Raw genomic sequence first — 22,810 nt, 5'->3', positions numbered from 1 at the left:
TGTCTAACAGGCTCAAACTTAATATACCCCCAAATGTATTCCCAAGTTCCTCCCTCTGTTTCTGTTTAAGTCTTCCCCATTTTACCAAATCTATCTTCTAGTTGCTTGAGAACACAAAAACTGTAACACTTCAGAAATTAAACCAAATCCTGTCCGTTCTGCCTTTTAAATGTGTCTGGAACCTGAACACTTCTTCCCTCCGCTGCCACTACCATCCTGGACCCAGCCTGTCTTCTCTCAACTGAATTATCTCAAAAGCCTTTTAACTAGTATCTTGACTGAAACACTCAGACCCTTCAGGCTGGTCTTCACATCACAACTAGAGTGATCCTTTTAAAATGCCAGACCACGTCCTTTCTCTGCTCAAAACCATCCAAATAGCTGCCCCGTCTCATTCAGCGTGAAAAACAAAGTCCTGACCTCGGTCTACATGCTCCTCCTCCCCCCACCCCCGCCACAGCCCTCATCCCAGTGACCTTGCCTGGCTGGGCTCCAGGGCATCCCATCTCAGCACCCTGGTCCTTGCTGTTCCCTCTGCCTTTCCATACTCATGGCTCACAGCAGGTTTTTTCCTTCCCTTCCCGCAGCTGCTCCTTGTAAGAGTGCTATAAATAACAATACCCACACTTCCCCCTCCCCCCTTAGCCCGCCTGTTGCTTTTCTCCTTAGCACTGAAAACCACCCATGTATGTGTTGGTTTGTTTATTGTTTGTCTCAGGAGCAGCAACAGTTTTGTTTATTGCCCTACCACCTAGAATAGTGCCTGGCACACAGTAGATGCTTCAAAAATATCTGTTCAGTTATAAATTTAAAACAAAGAAAAAGAAAAACGAAAATATGCATGTATGGCACTTTTATGTACCAGACTCTGCTGTCCAAGTTTTGCAATGCATTACCTCGTTCATCCTCATAAGCCTATAGAACTATATTATTATACTTTTGTACGTGTGTGCATGAAGGAACCCAGACCTAGGGACATGAAATAGCCAAGGTGACTAAACGGTGGAGCGGGGGGTTAAATCCATGCTGTCGAATACTATTAATCTGGATCATTCCATCACTTTCAATGCTTTCTCTCCGAGGCTGCTAAAATGAGAACTATCTGTCCCTTGCAAGCTTGACAGAATGGGTCTGCACAAAGTCAGCCCCTGGCTTTAGCAGAATGCTCTGTTAAGAACTGAGAAAGTGGTCGTAAAAAGTGGACGTAGGATTCCTCCAAGAAGAGTGCTTAGACCAGAAGGGACTGAGCACAACATTTAAGTGGGAGGTGAAAGAGGACTCCGGTTCTCTGCGTCCCCTCCCGCTTTGGCCTCCGCAAGAACTCCAGCGCCCTGAGTCCGCCCGGGAGCCCGGGGGCGCTCTAAGCCCAGGGGGTCTGGGGAGGCGTTGGGGCGCCGCCCGACGTCGCGCCCTCGGCGGCTGCGCAGTGCGCACGTCAAAGCCGGGCTAGGGCCGGGAGCGGGCAGCGGGGAGCGGCGCGGCCTGGGAGAGACCGAGCGTCTGGGAGCCGGGCAAACGCGAAGGCGAAGGTGAAGGCGGCGCCGGGCCCCGCAGCCGCAGCCGGAGCGAGCGAGCGCGTACAGCAGTGCGGCGGCCGTCGTGGGAGCCCCTGGGTCGCCGTCCGCCCGCGCAGCCGCCGCCGCGGGAGCCCGTCGCCGGGAGCAGGAGCAGGCGGAAGACAACGGAGGGGCAGAGCGCCCGAGCCGCGCCGCGGGGACCCAGCAAACAGCCCGAGGCGGCGGCGGCCGACGACGGGGACGGCGACGACTCGGAGGCGGAGAGGGAGCCGCCCGGCCCAGCCCCGTGAGTGACCCCGGCCCGGCCCTGCTCGCGGCGCGGACGCCCGCCCGGTTTCCGCCCTCCCTGCTCGGCCCGTCACCGGCCCCGGGGCTGCCTCCATTTTCGCGGGTGGCTGAGGCGGCGGCTGCGGCTCCGGCCCGGCAGGCGGTGGGAGCGGCCCTGCCGGCCCCTCTCGGAGCCCTCGCCGGCGCGGCGCCTGGGAGCCCCGCGCTCTCCCGCCGCACTCCGCGGGCTGGCAGCGGGGGTGTCGGCTGCCGGAGCCGCGAGGGCAGGGAGCCTGGGGCCTAGCCAGCTGTCACTCGCCCGGTCCCCGGGCTCCGGCCGCCTATGTCTTAGCCCCTGGTAAACTTCCTGTTGTCGGGAGGCAGGTAGCATCGCAGTGATCTTCGTTTCAGGAAAATGCCTACCTGATTTCTGGTTAGGAATTGTGCGGCCGGAGCGTTCCCGGGTTCGGTTGAACCAACTCGAGCGTTGACTGCACGCAGCGCCGTGGTCGGTCCGCGCCGGAGGGATTCAAAGGCGAACCGGGGCCCGCAGTCCCCTCCCCCGAGGAGCTTACTCTCTGGTGTGGGAGATAAGACCAGTACACAAATAACCTTGATACCAGGAAAGGGGTGATAAGTCCTCTGAAAGAACTACCAAGTGCTAGGAAGCCACCCAGGGAAGACCGGACCAGTCGATCACTTCCGCCTAGCAGCAATCTGGAAGGCTTCCTGGGCAAGGCGGTGCCAAACCAGGTCTTGAAGGCCCGATGGGATTTAGGAGGTTGAAGAAGAGTCTCACGGTATGTGGAGGGGGAGCAACTAGAGGATAAAGGTAAAAAGGCATCGACTAGAAATTAGTGGATAATTAGGTTTGTTGCCTAGGGCCATGTTGGGGAGATGGGAGTGAGTAAAGAGGTAACTGGGGACCAGATCCTTGGATGCTGTAGAGAAGCTGTTTGAGTGGCATTGTAAGGGAAACTTAGAGCTCATTTCTCAGTGACTCATGAGCCCGGAAATGTAAGCTGGGGGATATTGAAGGCGCTGTTGCGAGGGAAAGGAAAGGAGGCCCAGTAAAGAGTTGACATTGTGTGCCTGTAATATAATGCAGTTTGAGATCAATTTGACAGATTCCCGGATATTCAAATAAATCTGTGGCCAAGCTAAGCAAAGTACCTTTTGCAAAAAGCTTCATTAGATGTCAGGAGGCTCTTAAGTAATGGAAAGAAGTGTAAAAAATAAATTGCTCTGCACATAAGGAGTTTCTTCTGTTGGTGCAGCTTACTAAAATGCATCAAAACTTATTGACTAGACTTTGGAATTGTTGAGCTGAACATCTTTGAGATGGCATTTGTGTAAAACATTCTAAATTGATGGTTAGAAAAACTAGATTGGTGCTAATATTCTGGGATGTGAAGTTGGACATAGAACTTTCTTATAGAAAGGTAATAATTATTTTAATGAAAATCCTTATGAGAGCCATAAGTGAAAGTCTTAGTTTTATCTTGTACTTTTTTTTTCAAATTACTAGCAAGTAATTAGCAGCTGTGTTTGAAATCGAGAATATATGATCTGTGGAAGCATATTAGAACCTGTGTTGGTTTGTAAGCACCCATTTCTTGTTTGCTTTTATGACAAATGAATGTCAACTTTTTTCAGTTAGAAATAAAAACTTGTAAAGTGCAGGAAGTACTGGAAATTTTTAAAAAATTATCTTCAATCTTACCACTTTGATTTGGTTACTGTTAACATTTTTGCATATTTCCTTTTCAGTCTTTGCTTGTTTCTTCTTTACGTAATGAAATTAACTGCATACACATAAACACTCACATATATAATTTAAGCTTTTCTTTTTTTTGTCATTAAATATCTTCACATAAAAATGTTTTTACCCAAGTAAAGGAAATATTAAATGTATTTCTTTTATGGCATTGCATTATTTACCTCAGATAAAGTGCAGTAGTCATATTTAATAACTGCTACTGTGAACAATTTTTTCCACAGGTTTCTCATTTGAAGTATCTTTATTAACTTCTCTGTAAGATTTAGATCCTATTGCTTGTGGAATAAAGATGGGATTCCTGTTGTCATTAGGTACGGAAGAGATCACACATTTCTGCAGTCTGAACGGATGGAACTTTATAAAAAGACACTTTAAAAAGGGTATTTCAGAAAAGGGACACTATAAAAAGACTTTGACAGTGGTATAGTATCTCCCATATACTGTGATGCATCTCCCCTTTGCACACCCTTTCCACCACCACTCCTGCTTATAAATAGTATAAATAATATAAAATTAGGGCCATCCATGTAGGTTAACTACTTACTGATCATGACATCACAAAGATCCAGGCTAGATGTATTTAGTTTTCCTATTGGTATTTCTTTAGTAAAGTATAGGGGCTTTGGCAAGAAATAGTTTGGTGTTATAACAAAAGGATCTTTTTGTTTTTAATTTCAAGGCTGTTCACTGTATTAGCATTTCAGACTGCAGATTCTTGCCTAAACTAGTTTTTTCCCTTTTGCTTTACATTCTAAAATGTTGTTTATGAGGTCTGTGTTTCTACTTCTAATGGTGAATTGGAAATGCAGAGTTAGACTGTACACCTTTTCTAAAGTTAATATAAACAAATAACTAAAGTCCAGGTTAAGTATGGGGTTTGGTTTTATAATTTGCTTTTATTTGAATCTTTATTTGTATGTCACAAATCTGTATACCACAGGCATCCTTTATTACTTTTTAATATTTACTAAAGTTTTTTCTCTTTGATCAACTTTTGTATATTACAGATTTCTGTAATTACTACCATACTTCCCCCAAAACCATTTTTCCAGAAGGATTTATCACTGGTCATTCACATTTTCACCATCTGCCATAAAGATAGACAAATCCAAATTGTGTCCCTCTCCACCCCCACAATATGCAAAAAAGATCTAATATATAAAGGCAGAATTTTATTTCAACAAGTGCCTTCTGGTCACCTTTATGGTGGTGTTTCTGTTTTAAAAATCCATTTTCCACTTTTCCATAGCTCCTTTTAATTAGGAATTTAATTTTATGGATGTTGTCTGGTGTTACAGAATAGGAATTTTTGTAATTGGTCAATTAGGATGGATAATGGCAAAACTTTGTTGTGTGATAAAATTTTGGGAAAAAAGATGAAATCTCTGAACCACTGGATTAAATTGCTTGTGACTTGTTTTGTTGTTTAATTAGTGAGGAGTAAAGATCTTGTATTTGTGTGAATGCGTATCAAGCCAAGTAGTCTAAAAATTGCATAACAATTTAGCCATCAGTCTGTATTTTGGTTTTTACTAGAGAAAAGACTGGTATTGGAGCCATCCTGTTTAAAGAAGGAAATGACCTGTATGAGAGTTCATTCTTTGTGTGCCTCACCATTCTGGACCCTAGTTGGTACTTTTATCAGTCCAGAGTATGGTGCAGAGCAAAATGAGGCAGATATTTCTACTACCGGCATTTATAGAGTAGACTAGTTGGGAGTAAATGTTTGTTTGCTTTGATTCTTAGGCCTTCCAAGGATTGTGAGAAGAGTTCTTGCAGGATTGGTGGCAGAAGCTACACTGATGGTGATGAAATTAAGGTTAATAGCTTGTTGCCATCAGCATTTTTTGGTAGGTGGATGATGTGTGTATCTTCTCCTATAACCTCACTGAGCTTCTGACCCCACTGTGCTTTCATCTTTTCTCTTGAGATGGAAGGGGGTGAGGGGGCCACAGTATTGTGGTTTAGTAGCAGCTGTGATGTTAAGCAGGCAGAGGAAGGAAGAATGGCATGCAGAGAATTGCAAGAGGTCAGTCAAGTGTGAAGTGGCCCCAAAGGAGGAAGGTAAAGCCTGCCCTGCCATTTAAGTTAGTGTCCAGCACATACCTGTTTGCTGATCCTTAATTCATTGTGTCTGACTTGAGCATTTGATACTCATAGTACAGTGTTTAACTTGTAGGTTTTTGTTTGCTTGTTTATATGGATTTATGCATTTTCAAATGCATAGTTACAGAGATTGAGAAAAGCTAGTTTTCTAATAAAAAAACAGTATTTAGTCTAGTTTTACATAATTATCCCTTAGGAATTTTATCCAGCAGATAAATTGTTGATAACCAAGGAAGTATACGATAATGTTAAAACATTATACTTTGATTACTTTGATAAAATGAGAAACAAAATAAACATTTTGTAGCTTGATCTTAATTAAGTTGCTATTTTATAACTGTCTAATGAACTGTAGCTTGCTCTTTTACAGGGTACTGTTAACATGTTAGTCACTGCTCTCTCCATCCACAGATTATGTATTAGCTGTATTTAGGCGCAAGGAAGAAATAGCATGAACAGGTTTCTATTTACATCTCTATAGGTAACGCCCACTCTGGGATTTATAGAATTCTGAATGGCATTAGTGGTTAAAAGTATAGGTACAGCCAGACCCCCTGGATTGTTGTACTCTCACCTCTCCTATGGTCTCTGTAACTTCAGGCAAGTTCCTTTCCTTCTCTGTAGGTTAGATACCTTGGATATGAGTGATATAGACCATACCCGAGAAGACTGTAGGGGGATTAAATGAGTTACAATGTCTGAAGTACTTAGAACAAGGCCTTGCACATATCAAATGCCAGACATAATAAGTTTTGTGGTGATGCTGATAATAAACTGTTTAAGGTAAAAGAAATGTGGGAACTTAAGAATCCCTCTAGTTGGAATGATTATGGGCATACTGAGGTCCACTAGCTAGAGCAGTGTGTGGCTAAGTTTGGGCTGTACCTCGTGGAGCTTTCTGGAGTCACTTGCTTAGGGTTGTGTGGCTTATTAGCTGTAGGGCTGATCAGGAGCCTAAGTTCTCTTCTTCATCCAGTTTTATTTGAAAGAAATTCAGTTTTGTACTTCATACAGTAATGTCTTCTCTGAACCTTTTCAGTAACATTTACAAACATTTACTGTATTCATGCATTAAATGTTGTTTGGCACAGTCTTTTTTTTAAGGTGTTAAAATGTTAATGTTTATAATCACGATGTAGCTGGCAAGTTTTTGGGAGATGGTCTTATGAAGTTTAAAGTTGAAATAGACAAAGAAGAAATGGACAAAAATAGACTGGGGAAGAAAATTATCCATTTGAGTAACATTAAATGTAGAGCAAACCTCTGAGTTAGGTATTATTGTTGTTCCCCAGCATCATTACTGATAGAAATCTGAAATCTAGGGGCTAAGGTCACACACATATTGCACAGTTGAGTTAGGATTTGAACCCAGATCTGCTGCACTTCAAAATGTGTATTCCCTGGAACAGGATATGACTCACATACAAAATAGTTTTATTTTCCTCCATAGGGTCTTATTTTTTTTGCTGACCATTTTTAATTCAGTACTTCATAATGAAGGTTTATAAATATAGCTTAATGAGGATTTTAATAGGTTTCTAGGCAGTGACCACATGTTATAATAAAAATGAGATGGTTTATTTTAAATGTTGTAGTTATATAGACTCATAATTTGATTAGTGGTTTTTAGTTTTCATTAGGCCATTAGGTAGTGTTTGTTTTTCATGTTAGTCTTATAGAGAAAACAGGATACCTTGTGTTAGAGTGGGCAGTGCAGAAGTCTGGGAATGGGACGATCTGGGCTGAGTCCTGACTCAGTGACTAATCATGTCATTCTGGGCAAGTCACTCCACCTCTCTAGGTTGTTATGATACTAAAGGGGCCAGATTGAAAATCTCTTAAGTTTCTTTTGCTCGTATTTTCAGTGATCAAAGATATGCAGACTTTCTGACTTGCCTTTTTTTCCTGTACTAGGTACCTCTCCTCTTGTCCGTGGTCTTCAAGTCAGTTTCTTTATGAGAGCTTTATGGCATGTAACCATGCTTAAAATTTTTTTCTCCTGGTTGGTCATGTGCTGATGTTATTTTATGTATGATAGTTCTCGGCTTTGGGTAATGTAACATCAAAATGTGTATATTCACATTTTCTACTTTTCTACTTATGAATAAACAGGTAAGAACAAAATGTTAAGTAGTTGTAAAGTTCAAGCTTGGTAAAGCAAGTTAATGATTAACAAATCCTCAAGTTTTCGTTGTCAGCTTTTTAAGTATATATGTTGTGAAGTTCTATGAGCTCTTTGTTTTGGGGAAAGGAAAAACATTAACCAAAGGCAATGAGAGTGGGAAAAAAAAGGAGGACCAAAATTATAGAATCAAATTTGATGATATGAAGAAAATGTTTAAGATAGTATTTTTTGGCTATAATTGGTGCATGCTAATCCTCTACCTATATAAAGGTAGTATGCTCTCTTAGATCTTAGGGTAATTTCTAGCTCACAGTTCAAGCACTGATAAGAGATGACTGCAATATTCACGACCCTGAGTGTTCATGACTCCTCAAACATCTATTATGAATTAATTTGTTCCACAAGCAGTTTTTATTGCCCATTATGCTGGGTCCTGTTCTGTAAGCCAGTCTCAAAGGATTCCTAGTCTAAGTAAACCAGCTCACCCCTCTTTGCTGGCATGCTGTCAGCCAGTTCATTTTCTTCTGGATTCTTCAGCAGAGATAGAAACTCAGGTCAATAATATGATCCTTGCAGATCTTTTGGCTCTCTACTTACAGTATGGATTTATTCTCTATTCACCCTTTGTTCATGTGTGAGTTGGAAGTTTTTCCTGTATGTGTAAGGTTTTATCTCCGAGTTCCTGTGTATGTAAGTTTTGTACAATAGATTGTGATTAATTTGAATCACATTTTTTATACCTCTTTTCATCTCTCTCATCTTTTCGACCACCTTGTGATTTTAGAGTACAATACATTGTTTCTTTAAATATTTATTAAATGGTACAACTACATAATACTATTATAAAACTGCTCAGCAGAGATAAAATTTTAACCAAAATACATTTTGTTCTGTGTAGTTTTTATATCTTTGCTGTGTTTGTGTTCTTTTGAATGAGATTTAAATATCATAAGTGAAGCTTATTAGGATGTCCCTTTTCCACATCAGTTCACATAAAGCAGTGTTTTTCAAATTTTTTTTTGAAGAGCACTACTCTTAGGAAAGATTAGCAGTAGGTGAGAGAGGTTCCAGAATGAAATGTGTTCGGGAAAATAGTTAAAAATACTTAATCAGATTTGAATTTTTGTTGGTGGTTGTGTTTCTGTTTTTCTGCAGAGCTTGTCAGAGCTTTGAATAATGTGCATTGTGATTGTCCAGGAAGGAAATATAATGTGCAGTATTTCCCACTTTGCCAGCATTATTTGGTCACAAGAACACTCCCTCCCCTAGGTACTGACAGCAAACATCTTGAAGGAGGGTTCTACTGGAACACAATTTGGGAAACCCTCTTATTCACATACGTATCAGTGTGGAATTCAAAGCATTTATTTTTCAATTGGGACGATTACTTTGGTTTGGAATTCAACTAAGGTTGGAATGATTAATTTTCAGTTTGTTAAGTAAAGGAATGAATGCTTCAGATGATTGACTTTTCAAGCTTTTTATTGTTATTTTTTTGAACTTCAACCTCTGGTGAGAAATTACATTTGTGATCAGTGACCCAGCACATGTATAATAAACACAGTCAAAACTGAAAAAAGTTTCATGAACCAATACTTGGGCCTTGTTATGTACAATGAATTCTAATACTTTTTATCTTCTATTTTTTAATATATGTTACAAGTTAAAATAATTCACCATGCAATTTGAGAAACACTGTGAAGTTATGTGAATTTATAAACTCCTAAGATGTTGGACTGAGGAGATGCCATAGACTGTTCTGTGAGGAGAAACCTAGAGCTTAGTGTAGAGATAAGAGGAAGGGCTCTAGCCTTAGAATTCTTGGGTTTAGATTCTGGTTTTTTTCCTTGGGTGGGGTCTTAATGTGCATTTTGCCTGTTTTCTTATCTGTAAAATAGCAAGAGTAGAACCTATGCGTAAAGTATTTGTGAGGATTCAGTAAAAAGTGCCTTGCTCAATGTGTCTGGTGCCCAGTACATTTTAGCTTTTATGATTATTGAAAACACTTTCTGCTGCATATGCTTCCAAGAATATTTCAGGACTTCGAAAGTGTTAAAGCAGCCTTTAAGTGAACCTGGGCTCTTGATCTGTAGCTGGATGTTATCATTTATTGTGATATCAGCCCCCTGGAATAGTAAGTTTTAAAATAGCCAGGATCCACTTAAAGTTTATTTGCCTCATAGTTTCCAGTGGACTCATAGTTGCTGAACTCTATGCTATATTACTGTATATTTTTAAACTATTCTTTTTTAACGATATGTTAAATTTAGAGTAAACTTTATAGTATGCAATTAAATATAAGTATGTGCGTACCTACATCAGTGATTACTTTAGCATTCTTATACTTTTAATCCACTAAAAGAACAAGGTAAAAGTTGCTGTTTCCTGTTTTATCCCTGTTTTTGCAGTTTTTAAAAAATCCTCCCCTGCCCCCCACCTCCCCCAGTATTTTATTGGGAGTTTAATTTTGTGTCCTGATGTAAGAAAAGGGACGTTCAGAGGGGATTAACAATGGTGGGGGCCAAATTGAGTCTGTATACTTCCTCTGTTGTCCTGAACATAGCTGGCTACCGTATACATTTACGTCACCTACTGAGGCATTTGCACTGTCTGTCCCTGATTAAAAGTTTTTCTTTTTTCTTTTTTTTATTGTCCATTGGTCCTCAGTATGGCCTGAAGCTGCTGAAATGCATTTCCAGTCAGCTTCATTGAGGTATATGAATTCAGTATTAAAGTAGCATGAAGATTTTCTACTTGTATAAGTCAAAGGAATGAGGTAAAAAGAATAAATAATTGCTAACTTGACACATACATGTTACCTGCTGGTGTAAAGTTTAAGACCTCCTCATATATTTACCTCATTTGATGCTATAATAACCCTGCTTTCATCCCCATATTCTCAGGTGAGTAAACAGAGAAAAGCAGCTAAGTAATTGGTCTGAAATCATATACCTGGAAAGAGACCCTGGTCCCAGAGCATGTGCTTCTGACCCGCCCTGCTCTGTTGCCTCCGCCACTGGAGGTAGTGGAATGTAGAATCATCCTGGAGCATAAGAAATTTTTGTTACAGAAACAGATGAGGTCAAGTCTTCTGGTTGGGATGTGTGATATCCTGGGACATGAGAGAACTTGCACATTGCAGAGTTGCTGGCTGTGGTCTGAGGAGCTGTGAGGAGAGGGAGCTGGACAGGAAGATGAGAGAAGCTAATGTACTGTTTTTCCAAAAAAGGAAAAGGTGGAATTCATAAATCATAGTGACTGAACTTGATTGCTGGACAAATTCCAGAAGGAAATGAATCCTTAGCATAGTGTTGATTTCTAGACGCTAACATCCTTTTTTATTAATTATTTCCTTTCCTAATAAAATTCTATTAAGTGTCATGGATACACATGTAGGCAGGATATGGCTATCTGGGAGGATTCAGAATTTCATACATATTTGAGATTATCTGAAAAGTGTTAAATCATATAATTAAGTTGGAATATTTTTTAGGACTTAAGTTTTTACCAGGTCATTTTACTTATGTTCATTGCCTTAGAATACAGTTATATAGTATGCTTTTCCTAAACTGTATATGGCAGATTAGTTGCAGATGCAGTGGCCCACATCTCTGTGCCTTGCCTTCTCAAGCAGGCAAGAAGGAACTAGAAGTGGTAACATTTTCCTGGTATGTGCACACAGCACAATAAATACTTCCTAGTTATATTGTTAAAATCATTCATCCCTGTTCTTTAAGATTGATCATAACTCATTTGTCACTTACGAGCTAGCTAATCTTGGCTCTTATTGCTGAAGACTGCATAGTGAGTGATTGGAAGCTAAATTAATGGGAAGAAGGGTAGACAGAGAGTGCATTCCTTCCTCACAAAAGCTAAAAACTTGCTGCGGGTGAGGGTGTTGAGGGTGAAGAATGTCAGCTTTTTCTTGTTTATCTTATGAAGGTCTACCCACTTTTAAAATTGGTGTAGTGAAAGGAAGACATAGGGATGAGTGTTGTTAGCATAGGATAGTTTGTTCTAGGGTCCAATAGATGTTTGGAAAGGGCAAAAGTGTCTTTTACAGAGACTTTTGTTGTTGAAAGAAGGAACGAATAAGAAGTAGGGAGGAGGAACAATACAGTATATCCAAAGGAAGCGACCAGAGACACTGGGTCTGAATTTGCAAGATGTACAACATTGAAAGATCTCATGATGAAAGTGGAACTGGTTGCTTTTCAGAGCTGTCTTATGAAGTGGAGTACCTGAATAGATTATTAATCATGGAATATAGTAAATATAAATTAAAGACCATGGTCTTCCCAACCAAAAGAGGGAAGGGAGCTCCAGACCTAGACAGTATAGAAGTTAAAAGTCTTCTTTTTAATTTGGGAAAACTTAATAAACTATCTTATTTATTCTAGATCCTAGAACAATATCAAAAGATATCAAGTTCATGTTTTAAAATTAGTGTAAACTCTTAGAAAACTAATAAAATATAAGAAAGGCAACCTGATAGGACATTACAAAGAAAAAAAACTATGTTCCAGTATCACTTATGGAAGTAGCCATGAAAATTGTTAAGTGAAACACCAGCACATTTAATGAAATAGGGAATTATCTTAATTAAAGAGGACAAGTAAATGGTAATACTTTATATTTACTGTGTCCCAGACATTGTTCTAATACATTACCACAGTTAATCCACACAGCAACCCCAAAGAAAGTGAGTGTTATCATTATTACCCTCATTTATGGATGAAGAAATTTAGGCCAAGAGGTTAAATGATACGCCCAATGATAAATTTCTAGTAAGTCATGGAGCCAGGTTTTGAACCTCTGGAGTCCAGCACCAGTGAATATTTAACTCTCATGCTGTATCATCCCAGTATGTGCCAAGATAACACTGTTAAAGGAACAGTTTTTCTTGATTATGAATGCTTTAAAAGCTGGTAGGAGATAAAAGAATATCTGTCTTAAACCAACAGCAAGCAACCTACTAATGGGAAAGCACTCGTGGAATTTCCTTTGAAAGCAGAAAGTGAAACAGGTGTGCCCAGTTACATCTCTACCGTTTGACATTATCCCTGGGCAGTGCAAGAATGCATCAAATAAAAGGTGTGACCGTTGGGGAAAAATAGTGAAAAATAGCAGTATTTGCCATTGTCACAACCTTAAACCGAGGAAAACCAACAGAATCGATAGAAAAACTTAAAATAAAAGTTCAGTAAGATAGTTGTATGCTGCATAAAGATATTTTAAAGTTGTTAGCATTATTCTTGCTAACAAAATCCAGTTATAAAATGTTGGGAGAAAAATCTCATTATAACAACAAAAGATGAAGTGCTTAAGATAGAGGGATCTATCTACATAAAATGTTTGAGATTTCTATAAAGAAAACTATAAACTTAATTGAGTGAAAAAAGACTTAAGAATGGAGAGTTACAATGTTCTTGAATGTGCAGACAGTGTTATGAGGCAAGAAAATTTCCCCAGTTAAATTCGTGTACCCTTGGCCAGTGAGTATGATCAGATTTTTTTAAAAGTCAACTTTAGGTTTGTAAAAGGCATATGTGCACTGTGACGTGAGCAAGATCACATACCGACCGGTGCAGAAGGAGGAAGGATTATTTAGTAGAAGATTTTTAGGTAATTAGTTATCTATTCTTTGGGGAAATTATTTTTGATAATTAAGCTGCCCTTTATGAAAATAAATCTGATGGAAGAATGAGTTTAAAAACATGAATTAGAAGAACATGTATATGAATATCAGACCTTTGGATAAGGAAGCAGGCTTCTTTCTATTGTAGTCAGGTGATTGAAAGGGGAAAAAAAAGCCTAAGATAAAATTTCACATTATGATAGACAAAAGGCTAATATTTCATCTGGTAAAAGCCCTTACAAACTGGTAACTGCCGTTTATTAGTAACCTCCTCTTTACGTTTTAAATGCTACACACTGGACATTTTGTTAATGTTAAAATTTTAACAGTCATCCTATAATTTTAAAAGATATTTGAGACTCAGAAGGTAAATGTTGTACCTAAGGGTACACACCTCTTCTAAATGGCAGAACTAGGATTCAGAATTGGGTCTGATGAGTTTATACTTTTAACCCTTTTAAACATACTGTTTTTCAAACAAAACACTGGTAAATGAACAGTCAATTCAGATAGCGGCTAAATAAAAGACATGCTAAACAATGGGGGGGAGCTGTTAAATAGAGATTTTTTTTAAAATTGGCTATGCTTATGCTGTAGGGATGCACTGAGATGTGATAAAGACAATACATATACTACACATTTGTTCTTTTTGGGAAATAATTTGGTCCAGTATATATATCCAGATTCTTAAGATGTTCACTTCATGTAAGCCAGGGAAAAACAATTTGTATTTATTTTTCATCCTTGCTACAGGTGATCTCCAATGTCTTAAAAAATCTAGCTATTTTATTGATTGTGGTGATGGCCACACAGTTCTGTGAATATACTAAAACCTGTTACTTGTATGCTTTAAATAGGTGAATTATATTGTATGTGAATTATGTCAATAAGGCAGTTATTTAAAGTTATCTAGCGATTTTAGATATTGGCTGAAAGAAGAAAACTGAGTTTGCTTCTCTGAATCATTGAATTGATAAAGATGTTCAAACAAGTTAAAACTCAATTGTATTAAATTTTATTTAATAAATTTAATTTTATTGGTACATCCTAGTTGATTCAGCATCATGAACCTTAAGAAGGTGGAATTAGTGCTGAGAATCTCCTGGTGGTCAAAGTAGAGTGAACTGATAGCCCAGTAAAGCCATCGCCTGCAGGTTGCTCAGAGGTTTTCCTTACACTTCACCTTCATTTAAAACTCATGTGCACACAGACACCTTCTCTCACTGTTGATTTTCTCTGATCTCACCTTGTGAAAGCCCTTGCTTTCTAGGGGCATGCATGTAATGTGTTTTTTGTAATTTTCAAATACAAAGGTACATAGTAAGATGGTAAATAAGCTCAAAGGTTCAGTGAGAGGGGGGAAAGGTTACATTGAGATACTGAGTTGTGGGAAATGAGAACAGTGAGAGCAGGATGGGATGAAAGATGGTAACATTTAAGCATGTACCTGTAGGGCAACATGTTGACCCCCTGGCTTGGAGCAAAGAGTAGTTTGGCAGAGGTTGAAGTATCACAGGTATTTTGTGACATGAACGTGTTCCTCTGTAAACCTGGTGAATTGTAGATGTTTACTGATTTGAAATACCAAATGTTGCCATGAAAGACTTGTATTTATCATCACTAACAAATATTTACGTGCAGGTAACCCTGCTAGCCCTGCTTAGAGTCCTGCTCTAAGTGGAGGGTACTTTGCCCTTGCTAGATCAGGGGAAATAAAATAGAAAAGTTAGCTGGTCATAGGAGAAGCAAGATACCCACAGTTTAGACCAAATGTCCTGATTTGCCAGGGAAGGTCCATAATTATGCCTATTGTCCCACATATTTATTTATTGTGTCCCCCCTCATGCCCCAAATAGTCCTGGTTTGGATGGTAAATTTTCTCATCTAACATTCATTAATTGCAAAACTAGCTGTTTCTTGCCACCCACACCCCCTCACTTTTTTTGATACTTAGGGTGCATAGCTGCCTGTCCAGTCCTCGTGTCTCCCCTAAAGTGGCTTGATTTTGAGGCACTGTTTCTGGAGCCATAGCAGCTACCTGGTCGGTCGTCTTTGGAACCAAAAGGGTTTTTAGTAGATGCCTTGACTTTTCTCTCTGAATGGGAACTGTAATGTTCTAACTCTAAAATTCTCTGCTTTGCCTCAAGTCAGATACTGAAAGGAGAGATTCTAAAGGTAAACACCTTGTTTTTGCCCAGATTCCCTCCTTCACTCTTTCTCCACTCTGTAGCTTCTCAGGAACTGTTGAAGAAAGAGAAGTGGGGGAGTTCTAGTTTTTAAAGGGTTGTTATTTTAAATGTTGTTATTGGATGCCATGTAAGTCTTAGAAAGGACTGTTTAGGAAGAAAATATACCAGATTCATACACATAAATACTTAGGTAATCTTTAATTCTTTATACTTAACTTTTCCATAACTCTTCCAAGTTTTAGGGCAAGGGTATCCAAGGAAAAGATCATGAGTTTCAAAAGACCTTGAGTTTGGTTTAGGGAGGCCAGGGAAAAAATTGCATTTAATTTGCATTTGCTTATAGAATCTTGAACATTATTCTCAGTTTGTGAGAGTAAACAGACCTATCAGTTTTTACACTTCCATTTTATCATGTTTCATCCTTTATAATTTAATGCCACATCTCACATATCTGACCCCAAGAGTCTGTGTGCAGAATATCTGGTAGAATAAAAGATGGCACCACTTAGTCTTCTCCAGGCCAGTTTCAACCCTCAAAAAGGTTAAGAGGGGGAATGTTTCAGCCCTGCCTATTACAGCTGCCTTTCTGGGGCACAAGACAAGGGTGGTAATGCCTTTGAACTCTTGTTTCTTCCAACAGGGCAGGGATTTAGTGAAAGTTTATGTCAAGGAAGAGTAACACACTCAAGGCACTTGTGGCTGCGTTTTTCTGCTTATGTATCTCATCCTCGTGCAGACCAGCTTTCTCCACCTGGTAGAAACCCTGGCCACCTTCATTGCCTCTGTTCACTCATGGAGCTTCAGCCCTTCAATAGCAACTTTAATGGGAGGTCTCCCTGCCCCTCTAGGTTACTTTGCTGGGCCAGCAACGGTCTGGTTCTTACCAGATTACAGCACCTTCCATTGGAGCTGTGTTACTAGAGTTGGAGGTGGGCAGTTGCCAGAAGGAGATGGTGCTGAAAGAAGTATAGATTGACCCTGTGACCTTTCCAACAGGAGAACTATTGTGATTCTTACACTCCTGTCCAGTTTGTTTAGCTGTTCTAGTAGACTTAGGTTTATTTGACTGTCCTGGAGCCATATTCCTTCCTGTTCTTACTTTGTCCTTTCTCTCTCATTTTGGCCTTAAAAACAGGTTCTATTTTAGCTTTTCTGGCCATAGATATCCTCAAGGCCCAGAGAAGTCTGTGAAAGACTGGACCACGGGATCCCAAAGGAGTTCCACCCGTGACTGAAAAGCTACTACCCTTCTGTCCCCTCAACAGTCCCAGAAATGTAGAAGCAGGGCCTGGAATGTTTGCTACCCAAGGGTGTGGAACATTGTTCTGCTTTGCTAATCTGCTTTTAGTCTAAACTACCAATTTTGTTGGTTAGGTAGCATTTTAATTTAGCTCATCATTCTGCTTATTTACATTTATATTGTTCACTTTGCCTCCACTGCCCTCACCCCCAGTCGTATTCTTGTTTTTCCTCATTTCCTGGAAGAAATTGTAGTAGAGTACAGAACAGAGGTTTGGAAAAACAGCTCAACCATTATATTAATTTATGAATGGTATTTCTTAAACTTGTTGAATAGAATACATTTTTTCTGGTATTTTTTTTAATTTTTTTATTGAAGGGTAGTTGACACACAGTATTACATTAGTTTCAGGTGTACAACACAGTGATTCAACATTTATATACATGATAATTCTAGCTACCAGCTATCACCTGAAAAGAACATTTTGTGTAAACTGGTTAAAAAATATTTTCTTATAGAGGCAGTGATTTAGACCTTAACATCTGTAATGTCTCATGCATAATAAGGGATTGAAAAATACATTGAATAAACTTGAAAATACTTTTTATCCTTAAATTCACCAGAAAGAATGACAGACTAAACATGCATTGCATGCTGGAGTAGGAGCTCTTTGAAAAATAAAGGAGCTGTGACTACTCTGTAACATTATAAAGGAGGTCATGGCCATTGTTATTCACAGATAGAAATTATTTGACTCTGAATAAAAAGGATGAAAGTACCTTATTTTGCTGTATGCCATACATGTTGATTGCCTTGATATACTTTCCTTGTTTGAATTAATTTAGTATAATCTCCCCAAGCCATGTTACCTATTTCCACCTGAGCAAGAAAGTTGATGTTGAAGTATTTAACAAATTTATCATGGTGATATTGTTAAAAGCTACACCCTTATGCCACAGTTAGCTAGCTATTTTTTCATGTTTCTTGCTTTCCGTTTTAGGGAAGTGGAAAAAATCAGGGGTGTACTTCTTTCTCTTTTCCTCTCCCTCCTGACCCATCTTCTCCCTCACCCCAAATAATTAGACAAGGAGCAAAGGAAAAATAAGGAAAGACAAAATTATTCCTGGGGCATGGTTAGTACACAAATAAATACATGTCTTTTACAGTAGCGCATTTGGCTTTGAGTTTTAGTAGCCAGAACAAGGAGGAAAACAAGACCAATTCCAAAACTATTCATGAGATTTAAAAAAAACAAAAAAAACAGCCACTTAGGAGAAACATAATTTTTTCAAGAATTCAGGCCCCATGGATCATTTATCAATGCAGGCCCTGGGTTCTTAATAGATTTCTGTGAATTCTGTACAGTGTATGTAAAAGTAAAGTACCTGAGTTCAAGTTTAAAGAATCTTAGCAGAAGACGACATAGGAGTAGTAGTAGGCCAGAGTGCGGTTTAGTTAAATCATCAGTTTCCTGATGCAGTGGAGCTCTGGAAGCAGCCCTCTATAATTTTTCATACCACTGAGCTTTTTATTAAAATTGCGTACCAGAGAAGTCCACGGTTATAGTTTTCTAGTAACCACTCTGCTTTAACAATTAGCTGATCTGGCTGGTAGCACTAATAACTGCATTAAAAAATAGAACAACTTAACAAGGACTTGATTTCAAATCTAGTTGTATAAGTTAACTTGGAAATCAAGTCACTGTTTTCCATAGAAAATAGTTGTGCATGCAACATAAAGGCATTTTTAATGGACACTGTTTCAAGTCATAAAATAACAGTTTAAAATTTTTTGATTAATTTCTGACACAGAAGGCCATTATAAAAAACTCATTAAGAGTGAGATGTTTGGGCTAGAGAGGAGATAAACCATCATTTGCCTCCAGATCTTTGAGTAAGGTTTAAAAGCCACTGTCGGATTGTGGCTAACGTCATTTAGTCTGGAAAAATTTCAAAACCTGGATCATCAGTCTCCCACTTTAATGAAACAAGCTCACCCTATGCACCTTCCTATCCCCAAGAACATCTGTAGAAACCCTGATTATAATTAACATTAATGTTCTGTTTGAGCCACTAGGATTCTGACAACTTGGCAGTATGGTTACAATGACCCAAACATTTGGAAGATGAAATTAAAAACCAACAAGGTAGATTTTGAGGCCTGCACAAAAATGACAATCTCTATTTCGTATGCTTTTTTGCAATTATAGAGCACTTTTACCCATAGTTTAGTCATCACATTCAGTTGAGTTAGAAGCATTCTTCTGAATGCTGAAATAGTAAAGGAAAAATGGAATCTCACATTCAAAATTTTTGTGGAAGGAAATATGTTTTTAATGTAAGTAAATGTAGCCATGGTAGCTCTTCCTGAATGTTTTGGGGCCTCTACCTAAAACTCTGTATACTTCCTTGACTATAATATGTTTTTGTTGTGAATTTTAGATACAGTTTAATAGATTAAAAAGGAAGTTTTCCATTGTGACTATATTGTGATATCAACACTCTCCTGGAAAGCACCACTCCATCAAGTGTGGAATGTTCTTTGAGCAATAAAAGAAGGCTAGTGGTTATTCTGTAAACAACACGTGGGTCTACGGTGAGTTTTTTACCATCTGCCTTTTCACTTGATGCTTTATTACACACCAGAGTTTGATGAAATTACAAAATAATTTTTGTTCCCTTATCATGGTTCATATTGTTGTGGAAAGCTCTCCAGTCAACTGTAATACATTTTCTGACTCTTACCAAATTTATCCTGTCTACAAAAGGCAGCGCAAGAAGTATCTAATGTGTTGAAGCCTGAGAACAGCACACAGTGCCTTGTCTACCTTTTGAACTTGTTACTTGTTACTTAGTGATTGGGGGTTTTTCAGAGGGTCTGGTGGCATGTGTTAGTCTCCTATAGATGTTAATCTTCCTGTGTGTGTGTGCCTTGTCTCCCCAGCTATGTTCTAAGTCCCAAAACAAAAGCTAGTGAATGTGTACCATAAGATGAGGCATGACAACATCTTTGGGTCCATAAGCTAAGGACTGGGAAATCTGACACTAGGATTGGGAAATTTTTACCTTTAAAAGCACAAGAGCTTTTATATTTGATCATGCCATTCCGTTGACAAATGACCTTCAGTTACTACTTCTGAAATGAAATGTTCTCAGCCTCATTATTTCATCTAGAATGTTTCTTTCTCTCAACCCAGGAACAAGCTTCCATATGCCAGTTAGTGTGTTGATGTGGAGAGGTAGAAAGTATTGAATCATTGGCCGATAAGGAGAATTCTCATATCATCCTTGGGTAAAATGTCCTACATGATCCTCTAAAGGGTCATGTAATTGTATATTCTGTGACTCTAAATACTTCTACTGGAAAAAGTCTGTTTATACTAAATACCACCATACAGCAGCCTTTGAGCAGTTTAAAAAGAAAACAAACTAAATCTCCAACTATGGGACATCAGCTAAGACTGGTTTTGTGGCATGTCTGTGCTTTTGTGGGCATTTGGCCAGAACAGAAATAGCAGTGCTGGACCTTGATGGAGAGTGATTATCCAGGTTTACATCTGATCCCCTAGAAATAAGTTTTAAGGTTGTAAATTTTAAAAAGGAAATTGTTTTTTCAAAATACAGTTCTTCATTGGAATGACTAAAAAGGAAAAAAACAAAAGTCATTGTCACTTTCAGGTGTAACTTCTTAGAACCACAGTATTTTCTCACTTTTCCAATCTAAAATTTTGACACAAAAATAGTTTTCTGAAAGGCTTCTTTTAACAAATTTTTTATTCAGGTATTATTGATACACTCTTATGAAGGTTTCACATGAAAAACAATGTGGTTACTACATTCACCTATATTATCGAGTCTCCCACCCATACCCCATTGCAGTCACTGTTCATCAGTGTAGAAAGATGCCACCAAGTCCCTACTTGTCTTCTCTGTGCTACATTGTCTTCCCCATGATCCCCCACACACCATGTGTACTAATCATGATACCCCTCAATCCCCTTCTCCCTCCCTCCCCACCTGCCCTCCCCCACCCCTCCCCTTCAGTAACAGCTAGTCCCTTCTTGGAGTTTGTGGGTCAGCTGCTTTTTTGTTCCTTCAGTTATGCTTCGTTGTTACACTTCACAGATGAGGGAAATCATTTGGTACTTGTCTTTCTCTGCCTGGCTTATTTCACTGAGCATAATACCCTCCAGCTCCATCCATGTTGCAAATGGTAGGATTTGTTTCTTTCTTATGGCTGAATAGTATTCCATTGTGTGTATGTACCACATCTTTATCCATTCATCTATTGATGGACACTTAGGTTGCTTCCATATCTTGGCTATTGTAAATAGTGCTGCAGTACACATAGGGGTGCATATGTCTTTTTGAATCTGAACTTGTATTCTAAAAGGCTTTTTTTTTATATTTGAACTTTGTTTCTCGCTGTTCAAGTTTTGAGTTACACATTCTTTTTAAGGAATTATCATCTTTTTAAAAGAGCAGGATTGGCTGTTTGCTTTTCTTATTTACCAAAACGGGGGTGAGGCCGTGATATTTGTTCATGATCATATGGACTATGTTTATACAACCTTGTGGCAAAGTGAGTAGTAAATTTAAACAGAAGAAAAGTAGATTTATAGTTTCAGCTTTGAAGATTGATGGTTTCAACATTTAAAATGTGGACATTGATTAACCTTTTATATTGTTAAAATGCAGTGCTAATTTGTAAAGATATAGTTGAAGTTCTCATTTTCTGAAACTAATCCTTAAACTATGTTAATGTAACTCTTAATTCTTTAGAATATTTGAATGAATCAGTGTAGATAAAATTAAAGATGGTAGATCCACATTGAAAAAAGGCCTTTAACATATTCATGGAAATCAGTCATTTATTACTGATGTTTCTAAATAATGCTTTGTAATATGTAGCTGTAATTTCGATTCTTAAACTAAGTGATGAAGTCTTTTTGCCTTGTGATAAAATGAAAAGTTCAGCATTGTGAATAAAATAACTATCATTAGTACAAGAGCTACTCGGATTGATTATAAATCTGTTTTATAAACTGCAGGTCCCATCCTATCAGTTGGTAGTGAAATCAGCTTGGTGGGCTACAACGAACATTTGAAAAGGGTGGGAAGGGAGCAGGGTATGAGGATAGAATAAAATAGACTAGAGAATATCGTGTAATGGCACATAGTAAGGATAAGTGCTGTTTGGGGATACTGTGTGGAGGTGAGGAGGGAGAGACTTTTTAATGTAAGAATGTGTGTCGTGAGGTCAGAGAAATCTAAGCCATTGTTGCTGGTGGTAATGTAGTTCGGTGATGGGGAGGCCTTGTGGTTGTTTACATGGCTGTACACACAGTGCATATTGATGGCAGACTTTAACTGGAAAGCTCCAGTATTTGTAGTTGTAGCAAAGTGTAAACAAAGATCTGTGTGAGTTGCTGATCAGATTTATAGTTGACAAGTATCTGGTAGGGAAAGCTAATAGTACACTGGATAATAGACTCAAGATCCAAGAAAATTTTTGAAATGTCTAAATCTGAAGCAAATAATAGGAATAATTGTTCAGTCCTGCAAGTATGTCCCAAAATACAATAGTAAGCAGTGAGTGAAGACGTGGCTCACTACAGAACATGTGGAGAAGATTTAAGGTCAATTAAATTGCTCAGGAGAAAGGAGCCATGTAATGTGACTCAAAAAATATTACTGGAGTTTAAGACTACATTTATGAAATACATGGAGAGGTAGCCTTGGCTGGTCAGATCAAATATGGAGTACAGGGTCCAGTTTGAAACACTATATTCTTAAGAGGGATGGTGATAAACTAGAATGCCCAGAGAAAACTAAGGTGCAGGGGAGGGAGGGGTCTTCTGATTAAGTCAGCTCCCCCAAGGCTCATCCTTATAACAAAACTACAACTGATAAATTTATAGGAATTTGGTTGCCAGCTATGCCAAATGT

General features: G+C 38.8%; 1 protein-coding gene across 2 annotated transcripts in view; it reads left to right on the top strand.

The window, feature by feature from the left end:
• Nucleotides 1-1,427: 1,427 nt before the first annotated feature.
• The window catches only part of CAB39 (calcium binding protein 39), an 84,211-nt gene continuing 62,828 nt past the window's right edge, over nt 1,428-22,810 (top strand). Inside the window, exon 1 of one of the 2 annotated variants that reach the window (XM_036997831.2) lies at nt 1,428-1,803. Coding sequence is in view for 1 of the 2 variants with exons in the window: in XM_017680069.3 (XP_017535558.1) it covers nt 2,552-2,584 (33 nt within the window). In the remaining variant the exon portion in view is untranslated. Of the gene's footprint in view, nt 1,804-1,882; nt 2,585-22,810 lie in introns of those variants that run through there. The other variant, XM_017680069.3, reaches the window with a different exon arrangement.

The sequence above is a fragment of the Manis javanica genome, chromosome 12 (genome assembly GCF_040802235.1).
Source record: "Manis javanica isolate MJ-LG chromosome 12, MJ_LKY, whole genome shotgun sequence".
In the NCBI taxonomy this organism is placed as follows: Eukaryota; Metazoa; Chordata; class Mammalia; order Pholidota; family Manidae; genus Manis; species Manis javanica.
Note: the sequence above shows the minus strand (reverse complement) of the source record. Positions and strands in the feature narration are given on the sequence as shown.